Here is a 14,236-nt window from a genome sequence, read left to right as displayed (position 1 = left end):
AAACACACCTGTACAGAGAAGAGAAGAAGAAACACCTGTACAGAGAAGAAGAAACACCTGTACAGAGAAGAGACACACCTGTACAGAGAAGAAGAAACACCTGTACAGAGAAGAGACACACCTGTACAGAGAAGAAGAAACACCTGTACAGAGAAGAAGAAACACATGTACAGAGAAGAAGGAACACCTGTACAGAGAAGAAGAAACACCTGTACAGAGAAGAAACACACCTGTACAGAGAAGAGAAGAAGAAACACCTGTACAGAGAAGAAGAAACACCTGTACAGAGAAGAAGAAACACCTGTACAGAGAAGAGACACACCTGTACAGAGAAGAAGAAACACCTGTACAGAGAAGAAACACACCTGTACAGAGAAGAGAAGAAGAAACACCTGTACAGAGAAGAGACACACCTGTACAGAGAAGAAGAAACACCTGTACAGAGAAGAAACACACCTGTACAGAGAAGAGAAGAAGAAACACCTGTACAGAGAAGAAGAAACACCTGTACAGAGAAGAAACACCTGTACAGAGAAGAGAAGAAGAAACACCTGTACAGAGAAGAAGAAACACCTGTACAGAGAAGAGAAGAAGAAACACCTGTACAGAGAAGAGAAGAAGAAACACCTGTACAGAGAAGAAGAAACACCTGTACAGAGAAGAAACACACCTGTACAGAGAAGAGAAGAAGAAACACCTGTACAGAGAAGAAGAAACACCTGTACAGAGAAGAAGAAACACCTGTACAGAGAAGAGACACACCTGTACAGAGAAGAAGAAACACCTGTACAGAGAAGAAACACACCTGTACAGAGAAGAGAAGAAACACCTGTACAGAGAAGAAGAAACACCTGTACAGAGAAGAAACACCTGTACAGAGAAGAGAAGAAACACCTGTACAGAGAAGAAGAAACACCTGTACAGAGAAGAGAAGAAGAAACACCTGTACAGAGAAGAGAAGAAGAAACACCTGTACAGAGAAGAGAAGAAGAAACACCTGTACAGAGAAGAAGAAACACCTGTACAGAGAAGAGAAGAAGAAACACCTGTACAGAGAAGAGAAGAAGAAACACCTGTACAGAGAAGAGGAAACACCTGTTCAGATGAAACTCAAACATACTTTGTATTGTCTGATGATGATTACCTATTCTGTTATCTTCACTGGATTAAAACAGTCGTTACTTTATATTCAAGTTTAACAAGAGAAAAACATCAATAATAATAATAATAATAATAATAATAGTAATAATAATACAAATGATCATTCCAATTACCAACACATAATTCAGATGTTATTTATCTTTACCTCCTCCTCCTCCTCCTCCTCCTCCTCCAGGGCAGCGTGCAGGAGGAGGAGCGGTGTCCGTGAGGAGGGGTCTGTCTCCGGGTATAAAGCTGACTCTTCCCGTCTCCTCCCTCCTTCTTCTTCGTCCTCCTCGTCGGTTCTTCTTCATCATGGGCTTCGGTGACCTGAAATCCGCCTCCGGCCTGAAAGTGCTCAATGACTTCCTGTCGGAGCGCAGCTACATCGAGGGGTGAGTCCGGTGTTTACGGTATTTTAACGGTATATTGACGGTACGTTGACGGTATGTTGACAGTAGTGACGGGACAAACTGTTACGCTAACTCCAGCAGCTGCGGGTGCCGCCATCTTGGCTCCTTGTTGAGCTACATGTGGCTAACGGCTAGCTAACAGGCTGCCGGCGCGGCAGAGTTTGAAGGTGAAAATAAACAAAATAGAACGTTCACTGTGCGCATGTCAACCTGTGTTTAGTGGAAGCACACACCTGACGTCTTCAGGGTCCGTTTACGTTTGTTTCAGTGAAAGTTTGTGCGGAAGAAGCTCCGTGGTCAAACCCATTCACATGGTGCTAACTGTGGCCATGTGGCTAAATGAAGTGTGATTGGTTAAACACTTTATTAACACTTAACTAACACTTACTAACCCTGTTAAAGAGTCGTGATGATCTCAAATCACCATCTTTCAACTGAAACGAGATGAAATGTTCAGATCTGAACTCTAAAGTAATCTGATTACAGGTGTAGTAATCTGATTACAGATGTAGTAATCTGATTACAGATGTAGTAGTCTGATTACAGGTGTAGTAGTCTGATTACAGGTGTAGTAATCTGTTTACAGGTGTAGTAATCTGTTTACAGGTGTAGTAGTCTGATTACAGGTGTAGTAATCTGTTTACAGGTGTAGTAATCTGTTTACAGGTGTAGTAGTCTGATTACAGGTGTAGTAATCTGTTTACAGGTGTAGTAGTCTGATTACAGGTGTAGTAATCTGATTACAGATGTAGTAGTCTGTTTACAGGTGTAGTAGTCTGATTACAGGTGTAGTAGTCTGATTACAGATGTAGTAATCTGTTTACAGGTGTAGTAGTCTGATTACAGGTGTAGTAGTCTGATTACAGATGTAGTAATCTGTTTACAGGTGTAGTAGTCTGATTACAGGTGTAGTAATCTGATTACAGATGTAGTAATCTGATTACAGGTGTAGTAGTCTGATTACAGGTGTAGTAATCTGATTACAGATGTAGTAATCTGTTTACAGGTGTAGTAGTCTGATTACAGGTGTAGTAGTCTGATTACAGATGTAGTAATCTGTTTACAGGTGTAGTAGTCTGATTACAGGTGTAGTAATCTGATTACAGATGTAGTAATCTGATTACAGGTGTAGTAGTCTGATTACAGGTGTAGTAATCTGATTACAGATGTAGTAATCTGTTTACAGGTGTAGTAGTCTGATTACAGGTGTAGTAGTCTGATTACAGATGTAGTAATCTGTTTACAGGTGTAGTAGTCTGATTACAGGTGTAGTAATCTGTTTACAGGTGTAGTAGTCTGATTACAGGTGTAGTAGTCTGATTACAGATGTAGTAATCTGTTTACAGGTGTAGTAGTCTGATTACAGGTGTAGTAATCTGATTACAGTGGTCAGATGTTAAACATTAAATTACTATTTTAAACAACTTTGTTTTTTAGGATTTTATTTTGCAATCTGTCGTTTTAAATGTTTCTTCATCCTCTGTAGGTGTGCAGTCATTTTAAAGGTGTTTGTTTTTTGTCCTAAGGTACGTCCCCTCTCAGGCTGATGTGGCGGTCTTTGACGCGATCTCAGCCCCGCCCTCGGCTGACCTGTGCCACGCCCTGCGCTGGTACAATCACATCAAGTCTTACCAGAGTCAGAAGAGCAGGTGAGCCTGGGTGATGTCGGCAGGATGTTGATACACAGGTGTGTAAGATCAGTGGAGTAAGTCCCGCCTCTGCCTGTTAGTCTTCCAGGTGTGAAGAAGCCACTGGGTCAGTATGGCCCTGCAGGTGTGGCTGACTCCACCTCTGGCCCCGCCCCCGCCTCAAAGGAAGACGATGATGACGACGACATGGACCTGTTTGGCTCTGATGACGAGGTGAGGTCGCTGCGGTGTGGCTGTGATGTCACTGCAGTGTCACAGTGATGTCACCAGTGTCTCTCATGGTTGTGTTGCAGGAGGACGCCGAGGCGGCGAGGCTGAAGGAGGAACGTTTGGCGGAGTACGCTGCTCGCAAGTCAAAGAGTACGTCCACACACTTCATTTGTTATTGATGCGTTAGTTATTCGTTGACTTGAGGACTCGGAATCCTGTCTCCTGATTGGCTGACTCTTTATGATGATTAACCAATCACCATCTTTCGTCTGACTTCCTGATGGACACCATGAGTTTACCTGAAAGAGTCTCCTGCTGCCAGTCACTTTGTGCTTTAATACTCTGATGGTTACTGACTCCGCCCTCTCCCCTCAGAGCCCGCCCTCATAGCCAAATCTTCAATCCTATTGGACGTAAAGCCGTGGGATGACGAGACAGACATGGCGAAGCTGGAGGAGTGTGTGCGCAGCATTCAGATGGACGGGCTGGTGTGGGGACAGTGTAAGAGTGCCACACACACACAACACTGCCACACACACAACACTGCCACACACACAACACTGCTACACACACAACACTGCTACACACACACACACAACACTGCTACACACACACACACACAACACTGCTACACACACACACACACACAACACTGCTACACACACAACACTGCCACACACACACACTGCTACACACACACACAACACTGCCACACACACACACACAACACTGCTACACACACACACAACACTGCCACACACACACACAACACTGCTACACACACACACAACACTGCCACACACACACACTGCTACACACACAACACTGCACACCTATAGGGGGCGCTGTATCTTGACGGTCTGAGTTTGGCGTCTCCGTCAGTCGTCAGATTAATCTGCAGAGTCGTGATGATCTCAAATCACCATCTTTCAACTGAAACGAGATGAAACGTCAAGATCTGAACTCTAAAGTAACCTGATAACAGGTGTAGTAGTCTGATAACAGGTGTAGTAATCTGATAACAGGTGTAGTAGTCTGATAACAGGTGTAGTAGTCTGATAACAGGTGTAGTAATCTGATTGTTTCCTCTGCAGCTAAATTCGTCCCTGTGGGTTACGGCATCAAGAAGCTGCAGATCAGTTGTGTGGTCGAAGACGACAAGGTGAGGAACAGTTTACCTGTTAACAGGACTTAAATTCACCTGTGTTTAAGTCACCTGTGTTTAATTCACCCGTGTGGTTCCAGGTGGGCACAGACATCCTGGAGGAGCAGATCACAGCGTTCGAAGACTTCGTTCAGTCGATGGACGTCGCTGCTTTCAACAAAATCTGAAATCAAAAACGTGTTCAATAAAATACCTGCACAAAAAACAAATTGTTGTGTTTTATTCTGAAGAACCATGTAGGTGTCACTGAGGACACAGGTGAGAGCCTGTCAGTCTGACATCAGGGCACGCTTCACAGAGAGAGCCTGTCAGTCTGACGTCAGGGCACTCTTTACAGCGTGTGTATAAATAACATTTCGACTTTATATTTGAAAGAGCTGTTTTTGTGTTCTACTCAGCCGTGTGTGTAAAATAAAAATAAACTGGCATGTGTAGTACCTCCCCTCACTCACAGGCGGCAGCATTATTTTGCTGCCTCTCTGCCGGACATTGTGTCGTAGAAGAAGAGTGTAACCGGAAACTAAACAGCGTGGCGGAGCAACGCGCGGCGGAAGAGGATTTTAATCGTAGTGAAAGTAAACAAACAGCTGCTGGTTATCCAGCTGTTCAGGTAAGAAGTGATTATTTATTATTTACGTAATTCACCTGAAGCAGCCAATAAGCTTCAGTGTTTCACGGGGTAGGGTTTCATATGCTAACATGTTAGCAGCTAGCCGACTGCAGCCTAACGGCTGACACGTCATCGCCGTCTCCATGGATACCGAGAGTCCGGTTCGACCGGGAGCTTAACGAACCGGGTCTAACCTGAACCGGTTCTAACCTGAGCAAGGTAGCGCCGCAGCTGGTTAGCTTCACATAGGTAACTAATCTCAGCCAATCACAGGACGCTTACAGCTGCGCTCTGATTGGTCGAAGTCAGAGAGACAGGAAGTTCAGACTCCATGAAAACAAACATTCTTCAATAATGTTCTTAATGTTTTTTTAAAGTTTAGTCCTCGTGCTCACTTTGTGATTCTAACATCAACTTTTGTTTTTATTTATTTTAGAATAAAAGAAGAATTAATTAAAAACTTCCTGTTGTCCTTCAGACTGATGGAACCATCTGAAACTCTCTCAGCATGGAGCCTTCTGATTGGACAGATGAGTCACTGACTACATGTTCAGGTGAGGTAAACATTACAAGTAAACACAGTCAGTTACAGGTAAACATTACAGGTAAACACAGTCAGTTACAGGTACACAGTCAGTTACAGGTAAACACAGTCAGTTACAGGTAAACAGTCAGTTACAGGTAAACACAGTCAGTTACAGGTAAACAGTCAGTTACAGGTAAACACAGTCAGTTACAGGTAAACACAGTCAGTTACAGGTACACAGTCAGTTACAGGTACACAGTCAGTTACAGGTAAACACAGTCAGTTACAGGTACACAGTCAGTTACAGGTAAACGCAGTCAGTTACAGGTAAACACAGTCAGTTACAGGTAAACAGTCAGTTACAGGTAAACACAGTCAGTTACAGGTAAACACAGTCAGTTACAGATAAACAGTCAGTTACAGGTACACAGTCAGTTACAGGTAAACAGTCAGTTACAGGTAAACACAGTCAGTTACAGGTAAACACAGTCAGTTACAGGTAAACAGTCAGTTACAGGTACACAGTCAGTTACAGGTAAACACAGTCAGTTACAGATAAACAGTCAGTTACAGGTAAACACAGTCAGTTACAGGTACACAGTCAGTTACAGGTAAACACAGTCAGTTACAGATAAACAGTCAGTTACAGGTACACAGTCAGTTACAGGTACACAGTCAGTTACAGATAAACAGTCAGTTACAGGTACACAGTCAGTTACAGGTAAACAGTCAGTTACAGGTAAACACAGTCAGTTACAGGTAAACACAGTCAGTTACAGGTAAACACAGTCAGTTACAGGTAAACAGTCAGTTACAGGTACACAGTCAGTTACAGGTAAACAGTCAGTTACAGATAAACAGTCAGTTACAGGTAAACAGTCAGTTACAGGTAAACAGTCAGTTACAGGTACACAGTCAGTTACAGGTAAACAGTCAGTTACAGGTACACAGTCAGTTACAGGTAAACAGTCAGTTACAGGTAAACAGTCAGTTACAGGTACACAGTCAGTTACAGGTAAACAGTCAGTTACAGGTAAACAGTCAGTTACAGGTAAACACAGTCAGTTACAGGTAAACACAGTCAGTTACAGGTACACAGTCAGTTACAGATAAACAGTCAGTTACAGGTAAACAGTCAGTTACAGGTAAACACAGTCAGTTACAGGTAAACACAGTCAGTTACAGGTAAACAGTCAGTTACAGGTAAACACAGTCAGTTACAGGTACACAGTCAGTTACAGGTAAACAGTCAGTTACAGGTACACAGTCAGTTACAGGTAAACAGTCAGTTACAGGTAAACACAGTCAGTTACAGGTAAACAGTCAGTTACAGGTAAACACAGTCAGTTACAGATAAACAGTCAGTTACAGGTAAACAGTCAGTTACAGGTACACAGTCAGTTACAGGTAAACAGTCAGTTACAGGTACACAGTCAGTTACAGGTAAACAGTCAGTTACAGGTAAACACAGTCAGTTACAGGTAAACAGTCAGTTACAGGTACACAGTCAGTTACAGGTAAACAGTCAGTTACAGGTACACAGTCAGTTACAGGTACACAGTCAGTTACAGGTAAACAGTCAGTTACAGGTAAACAGTCAGTTACAGGTAAACAGTCAGTTAAACAGTCAGTTACAGGTAAACACAGTCAGTTACAGGTAAACACAGTCAGTTACAGGTAAACAGTCAGTTACAGGTAAACAGTCATTTACAGGTACACACAGTCAGTTACAGGTACACAGTCAGTTACAGGTAAACACAGTCAGTTACAGGTAAACAGTCAGTTACAGGTAAACAGTCATTTACAGGTAAACACAGTCAGTTACAGGTACACAGTCAGTTACAGGTAAACACAGTCAGTTACAGGTACACAGTCAGTTACAGGTACACCTACAACACCATTAAAGGATAATTAGCTTTAATATGATAATAATCTAACTTTGAAACTTTACAATGAATATTTTCTATTGATGATTGTTTTTCAGATCGTCAGTCAGAGCCAGGATGTCTCACTCCTCTGATAAAGGTAAACACTCAAAAACAGTACGGCTTAAATGTAATCTTTCAAAGAACTAACAACACTATGTGTTTGTGTGTGTGTGTAAGGTGACCAACAGAATGCGGAGTCTGCAGGCAGGTGAGATTGTTTATTAAAAGGCTCAAAACTTTGAATCAGAGAAATGTTCTCTGCTTATTTGTCCCTCCTCTAAATTACCTCTCCTGTCAACCTGCTATACGTATGTTTGTAAAGTTACACTGATGTTTCTAAAGTTACACTGATTTTTGTAAAGTTACACTGATGTTTGTTAAATTACACTGATGTTTCTAAAGTTACACTGATTTTTGTAAAGTTACACTGATGTTTGTTAAATTACACTGATGTTTCTAAAGTTACACTGATTTTTGTAAAGTTACACTGATTTTTGTAAAGTTACACAGATGTTTGTAAAGTTACACAGATGTTTGTTAAATTACACTGATGTTTGTAAAGTTACACTGATGTTTGTTAAATTACACTGATGTTTGTAAAGTTACACTGATGTTTGTAAAGTTATACGTATGTTTGTAAAGTTACACAGATGTTTGTTAAATTACACTGATGTTTGTAAAGTTACACTGATGTTTGTAAAGGTATACAGATGTTTGTAAAGTTATACGGATGTTTGTAAAGGTATACAGATGTTTGTAAAGTTACACTGATGTTTGTAAAGTTACACTGATGTTTGTAAAGTTATACAGATGTTTGTAAAGGTATACGGATGTTTGTAAAGTTATGCGGATGTTTGTAAAGTTACACTGATGTTTGTAAAGGTATACAGATGTTTGTAAAGGTATATGGATGTTTGTAAAGTTATACAGATGTTTGTAAAGGTATACGGATGTTTGTAAAGTTACACTGATGTTTGTAAAGTTACACGGATGTTTGAAAAGTAACACGGATGTTTGTAAAGTTACACTGATGTTTGTAAAGTTACACTGATGTTTGTAAAGGTATACAGATGTTTGTGAAGGTATACAGATGTTTGTAAAGTTACACAGATGCTTGTAAAGTTACATTGATGTTTGTAAAGGTATACAGATATTTGTAAAGGTATACGGATGTTTGTAAAGGCATACGGACGTTTGTAAAGGCATACGGACGTTTGTAAAGTTACAGGGATGTTTGTAAAGTTACACGGATGTTTGTAAAGTTACACTGATGTTTGTAAAGGTATACGGATGTTTGTAAAGTTACACTGATGTTTGTAAAGTTACACGGATGTTTGTAAAGTTACACTGATGTTTGTAAAGGTATACAGATGTTTGTGAAGGTATACAGATGTTTGTAAAGTTACACAGATGCTTGTAAAGTTACATTGATGTTTGTAAAGGTATACAGATGTTTGTGAAGGTATACAGATGTTTGTAAAGTTACAGGGATGTTTGTAAAGTTACACGGATGTTTGTAAAGTTACACGGATGTTTGTAAAGTTACACGGATGTTTGTAAAGTTACACTGATGTTTGTAAAGTTACACTGATGTTTGTAAAGTTACACAGACGTTTGTAAAGTTACACTGATGTTTGTTAAGTTACACTGATGTTTGTAAAGGTATACAGATGTTTGTGAAGGTATACAGATGTTTGTAAAGTTACACAGATGCTTGTAAAGTTACATTGATGTTTGTAAAGGTATACAGATATTTGTAAAGGTATACGGATGTTTGTAAAGGCATACGGACGTTTGTAAAGTTACAGGGATGTTTGTAAAGTTACACTGATGTTTGTAAAGTTACACGGATGTTTGTAAAGTTACACTGATGTTTGTAAAGTTACATGGATGTTTGTAAAGTTACACTGATGTTTGTAAAGGTATATGGATGTTTGTAAAGTTACAGGGATGTTTTTAAAGTTACACTGATGTTTGTAAAGTTACATGGATGTTTGTAAAGTTACACTGATGTTTGTAAAGTTACATGGATGTTTGTAAAGTTACACTGATGTTTGTAAAGGTATATGGATGTTTGTAAAGTTACACGGATGTTTGTAAAGTTACATGGATGTTTGTAAAGTTACACTGATGTTTGTAAAGGTATACAGATGTTTGTAAAGGTATACGGATGTTTGTAAAGGCATACGGACGTTTGTAACGTTACAGGGATGTTTGTAAAGTTACATGGATGTTTGTAAAGTTACACTGATGTTTGTAAAGTTACACGGATGTTTGTAAAGTTACACTGATGTTTGTAAAGTTACACTGATGTTTGTAAAGTTATACGTATGTTTGTAAAGTTACACGGATGTTTGTAAAGTTACACTGATGTTTGTAAAGGTATACAGATGTTTGTAAAGTTACACTGATGTTTGTAAAGTTACACGGATGTTTGTAAAGATACACTGATGTTTGTAAAGTTACACAGCTGTTTGTAAAGGTATATGGATGTTTGTAAAGGTATACGGACGTTTGTAAAGTTACACTGATGTTTGTAAAGTTACACTGGTGTTTGTAAAGGTATATGGATGTTTGTAAAGTTAAGGATGTTTGTAAAGTTACACTGATGTTTGTTTGTTTTAATTATCCTTATGAATATCTTCAACACAAAAATGATTCCCTCTCGGCCACAGTTTTATTGTTAAACTTTGTTTCTGATAGGACGTGGGAGGAGCCTCAGCCAGGTCCATCAAGGTGTCAGCCCAGCAGACAGGGTTACTGTGGATACTGCAGAGTCCTCTACAGTAACCTGGACCAGGTGCAAACAACCAACTTGAAACTGTGCTGCAGTCATGTGACCTGAGCTGTCCAATCAGAATCAACAATAAGTTAACTCCTTCTCCTCCATTAGCACCTGTCCAGTCTCAGACACCTGGATTCTGTGCGAACTTCCTCCCGAGGATCCAGCATGGTCTCCTCCGCCAGCAAAACAAAGCTAACCCTTCTGGAGCGCTTCCTGCAGGACGTCCTGCAGCACCACCCAAACCGCTACAACGACTCCAGGTAACTAAAACAAACACACGGGAACCGCTACACACCTGAACCACTACAACGACCCCAGGTAACTAAAACAAACACACCTGAACCACTGCAACGACCCCAGGTAACTAAAACAAACACACCTGAACCACTGCAACAACCTCAGGTAACTAAAACAAACACACCTGAACCACTGCAACGACCCCAGGTAACTAAAACAAACACACCTGAACCACTACAACGACCCCAGGTAATTAAAACAAACACACCTGAATCACTGCAACGACCCCAGGTAACTAAAACAAACACACCTGAACCACTGCAACGACCCCAGGTAACTAAAACAAACACACCTGAACCACTGCAACGACCCCAGGTAACTAGAACAAACACACCTGAATCACTGCAACGACCCCAGGTAACTAAAACAAACACACCTGAATCGCTGCAACGACCCCAGATAACTAAAACAAACACACCTGAACCGCTGCAACGACCCCAGGTAACTAAAACAAACACACCTGAACCGCTGCAACGACTCCAGGTAACTAAAACAAACACACCGGAACCGCTACACACCTGAACCACTACAACGACCCCAGGTAACTAAAACAAACACACCTGAACCACTACAACGACCTGGTGACAGGTAAAATGAGCACACCTGTCCTGTCATGTGTGTGATTTGTTGACATGTCTGTTTCCATCAGGCCGTCTCATGCTGACCTCCCCTCAGTCTCCGCCCCTCCGTTGCCGAGGGAGGAGCTTGATGAACTCTGTTTCTCTGAAAAGGACAGTCGGTCACTGGGAACACGAGACCACCTTCCCAGCTCTGACAACACCTCATATAAACCGGCCAATCAGCAGGAAGAAAGCTCCTTCCACAGCCAACCAGACGAGGGAGTCACAGAGGAAGCAGGTCAGGAGAGGCTGTCTGCACCAATCAGAGAGCAAGAACAAGAAGGGACCAAACTTAAAGGAAAATCACCCTCAACAAATACACGGACCCTACCCCCATTGACTCAGGCCCCACCCCCTGTTCACAGGAAGGCCCACAGAAAAACAAACCGAAGGAAAACCAGTCCCTCCTCACCTTCCTCATCCCCCTGCAGGGTTTCAGCCCCTGGTTCCCCGCCCCCACTCGAGTCAGGAACTTCTCTTTGCCCAGTCTTTACCCTCCCCTCAAAGTCCAGGCCCTCCTTATGCCTGGGCTTGGGCACCGGCCCTGGCCCGCCCTCTGAGATCCGGCCCTGGCTTAGCTGGCAGAAGGAGAGGAGAGAGGCTCACAAAGAGGAGGCATTCTCGTCAGAAACCAGTGACCCCCTGGAGCAGACCATTGAGGAGGTGCGTCCGATTGGTTGTTTATTATCTTTGATATGAATGTTATCTCTTTAAGTCATCTTGAGAATAAGTTGTTATATGTTGAACACCAGGTGATCCAGATGTATTGTTATGACATCAGTTCCACTCCCTGCCAGCGGGAGGAGACAGAGAGCTTTCACTTCAGCATTCCTGTCTCCACTGACACAACGAGTGATGACTGGGACCCACCTTTACAGGTACGACTTAATGAAGCAGCAGTCTTTAAGGTTTGTTTTCTGTCGTAGTGAAGTCAAAAATCTGTTCACAGCGAGGACCAACACTCAGCTACGCACATCCCTCATACACACCTGTCCAGGTGAGCCAGACAGAGGGGCAGGACCTGAGCCGTCTGATGGATGTTCAGGTTCAACTAGACCAGGTGTACACGTACCAGCTTGAATCTGCCCTGGGCATGGCCAGGCAGGACCAAGGCTTCTGGACTTTGCCCATAGATGAGATCCTGCCGGCCCCACAACATATCCCAGAATCCTTCAGGGGCAAGACCTGGGCGCAGGTAGAACAGGAGGACATGGACATGGTGGAGCAGCTAGTACGGCAGTTCAGAGGAGAGAAATTCCTCTGCTACTTTGACAGCGAGTCCCTGGCCAGGTAACACATATATTACAGGTGTATACTGTTCTTTATATACACACCTGTCCTGTATACACACCTGTCCTGTTACATGTACACACCTGTCCTGTAACATATACACGCGTCCTGTAACATGTACACACCTGTCCTATTACATGTACACACCTGTCCTGTATACACACCTGTCATGTATACACACCTGTCCTGTTACATGTACACACCTGTCCTGTATACACACCTGTCCTGTTACATGTACACACCTGTCCTGTTACATGTACACACCTGTCCTGTATACACACCTGTCCTGTAACATGTACTCACCTGTCCTGTAACATGTACACACCTGTCCTGTAACATGTACACACCTGTCCTGTTACATGTACACACCTGTCCTGTATACACACCTGTCCTGTAACATGTACACACCTGTCCTGTTAATAATTTGGCATTTTTCAAGCCTAACCTTTTCCGATGATGTCATCATTGTCAGGTATGGAAGAAGGCGCCTAAAAAAGAAGGGGTGTGTTGAGGCAAAGGAGGCGGTCCCTAACAACGATGTCCTGCCTTTATTGGACCATGAAGAAGGAGACTCAGCAGACAACAGGAGGAGAAGGAGGCGGAGCTTCAGAGTGGCATCCAGGTGTCAGGTGAGAACAACAAAACTTTTCTGACTTACGAAAAAATGAAAAATGCCGCCATCGCCTGTTTTTTGTTCCTTCAGGTGGTCAAAGTAAGTCATGGCACTCAGACAGTCAGATTGGTGTTCCCGGCTGTTCGTCAATCTGCTTCCGATGCCCCGCCCATCAGCAAGTCTGATTACCCAGCCAATCAGGATGCAGCAGAGAGGACTCCAGAGGCACAGATGTGGCGCTGCCTCCCTCCAGCATACTCCAACATCATTACTCCTCTGCAGGCTTGCACCTCTGTTGTCTACCTTCTCTCTTCCCCCTCAGGCCCCGCCCATATGGACACATCTACACCAGACGCTGCCTCCAAACGCTGCAGGAAGAAGAGGCGTCCACTTGACCTGCAGGGGTTAAAGGTCAAATACAAACAACTTCCTGTCAGGTTCTATGACCCCAACAGTAAACGAATCCTGAAAAACCCTCCTAAAGGCTTCCTGTGGAACAGAGGCTCCTCCCCCTCCTCCCTGCCACCACCATGTGTCCGTCAGCTGTTCCGAAGTCTGAGTCCAGACATCAACACAGGTCTAGACACGCCCCTTTCTCTTCTGAGCACGCTCAGTCAGGACTCAGAACACACTAAGGATGCAGTAAGAAGGCGAGGCAGGACCCCGCAAGCCCCGCCCCCTCCATCCTACAACAGGTCAGAACAAGGGAGGGGGGTCAGGAGAGACAGGACACACCCCCATAATCCCAAGAGAAGAACCAGGACTCGAGCCACGCCTCCTCAACCTAGAAGAGAAGGTCTGCGAAGAGCCGGACCCCACCAGCCCCCACCTGCCCGGCAGGGGAGGAGCCGCAGGGGGCGGGGCTTAGAAAGGAGCCGAAGGTAGTAGGATACTTGTTCAAGTAGCAGGACACCTGTTCAGGTAGTAGGACACCTGTTCAGGTGAGAGCCTCTTCTATAAACAGGACAAATCAAACATAAATAATAAATA

The 14,236-nt window shown here is 43.0% G+C and overlaps 2 protein-coding genes across 4 annotated transcripts in view; both read left to right on the top strand.

The window, feature by feature from the left end:
• Nucleotides 1–1,376: 1,376 nt before the first annotated feature.
• eef1b2 (eukaryotic translation elongation factor 1 beta 2) lies at nucleotides 1,377–4,786 on the top strand. The gene is made up of 7 exons (XM_061032724.1): nucleotides 1,377–1,535; nucleotides 3,080–3,202; nucleotides 3,283–3,415; nucleotides 3,496–3,562; nucleotides 3,788–3,913; nucleotides 4,507–4,574; nucleotides 4,658–4,786. The coding sequence occupies exons 1-7, from the start codon at nucleotides 1,456–1,458 to the stop codon at nucleotides 4,742–4,744; spliced, it is 684 nt and encodes a 227-aa protein (XP_060888707.1). The 5' UTR covers nucleotides 1,377–1,455; the 3' UTR covers nucleotides 4,745–4,786.
• Nucleotides 4,787–5,055: 269 nt separating this feature from the next.
• The window catches only part of zdbf2 (zinc finger, DBF-type containing 2), a 9,303-nt gene continuing 122 nt past the window's right edge, over nucleotides 5,056–14,236 (top strand). Inside the window, exons 1-11 of one of the 3 annotated variants that reach the window (XM_061032435.1) lie at nucleotides 5,056–5,187; nucleotides 5,666–5,741; nucleotides 7,698–7,738; nucleotides 7,819–7,849; nucleotides 10,345–10,441; nucleotides 10,535–10,686; nucleotides 11,373–12,006; nucleotides 12,096–12,221; nucleotides 12,341–12,633; nucleotides 13,106–13,262; nucleotides 13,337–14,236. The exon at nucleotides 13,337–14,236 is cut by the window's right edge and continues 122 nt beyond it. In XM_061032435.1, the coding sequence (XP_060888418.1) occupies nucleotides 5,734–5,741; nucleotides 7,698–7,738; nucleotides 7,819–7,849; nucleotides 10,345–10,441; nucleotides 10,535–10,686; nucleotides 11,373–12,006; nucleotides 12,096–12,221; nucleotides 12,341–12,633; nucleotides 13,106–13,262; nucleotides 13,337–14,131 (2,334 nt within the window). In that variant the 5' untranslated portion in view covers nucleotides 5,056–5,187; nucleotides 5,666–5,733 and the 3' untranslated portion in view covers nucleotides 14,132–14,236. Of the gene's footprint in view, nucleotides 5,188–5,665; nucleotides 5,742–7,697; nucleotides 7,739–7,818; nucleotides 7,850–10,344; nucleotides 10,442–10,534; nucleotides 10,687–11,372; nucleotides 12,007–12,095; nucleotides 12,222–12,274; nucleotides 12,634–13,105; nucleotides 13,263–13,336 lie in introns of all 3 variants that reach the window. The other 2 variants (XM_061032432.1, XM_061032434.1) reach the window with 2 other exon arrangements.

This window comes from Labrus mixtus, chromosome 24, assembly GCF_963584025.1.
Source record: "Labrus mixtus chromosome 24, fLabMix1.1, whole genome shotgun sequence".
In the NCBI taxonomy this organism is placed as follows: Eukaryota; Metazoa; Chordata; class Actinopteri; order Labriformes; family Labridae; genus Labrus; species Labrus mixtus.
This window is presented reverse-complemented; position numbering and strand designations above follow the sequence as displayed.

What these genes read in the sequence shown, in the direction of transcription:
- eef1b2 (XM_061032724.1), top strand. Translation starts at nt 1,456, where the DNA reads ATGGGCTTCGGTGACCTGAAATCCGCCTCCGGCCTGAAAGTGCTCAAT. An exon ending in GAGCGCAGCTACATCGAGGG is followed by an intron (nt 1,536 to 3,079) that starts GTGAGTCCGGTG and finishes TTTTGTCCTAAG; the next exon opens with GTACGTCCCCTCTCAGGCTG. An exon ending in CGGGCTGGTGTGGGGACAGT is followed by an intron (nt 3,914 to 4,506) that starts GTAAGAGTGCCA and finishes TTTCCTCTGCAG; the next exon opens with CTAAATTCGTCCCTGTGGGT.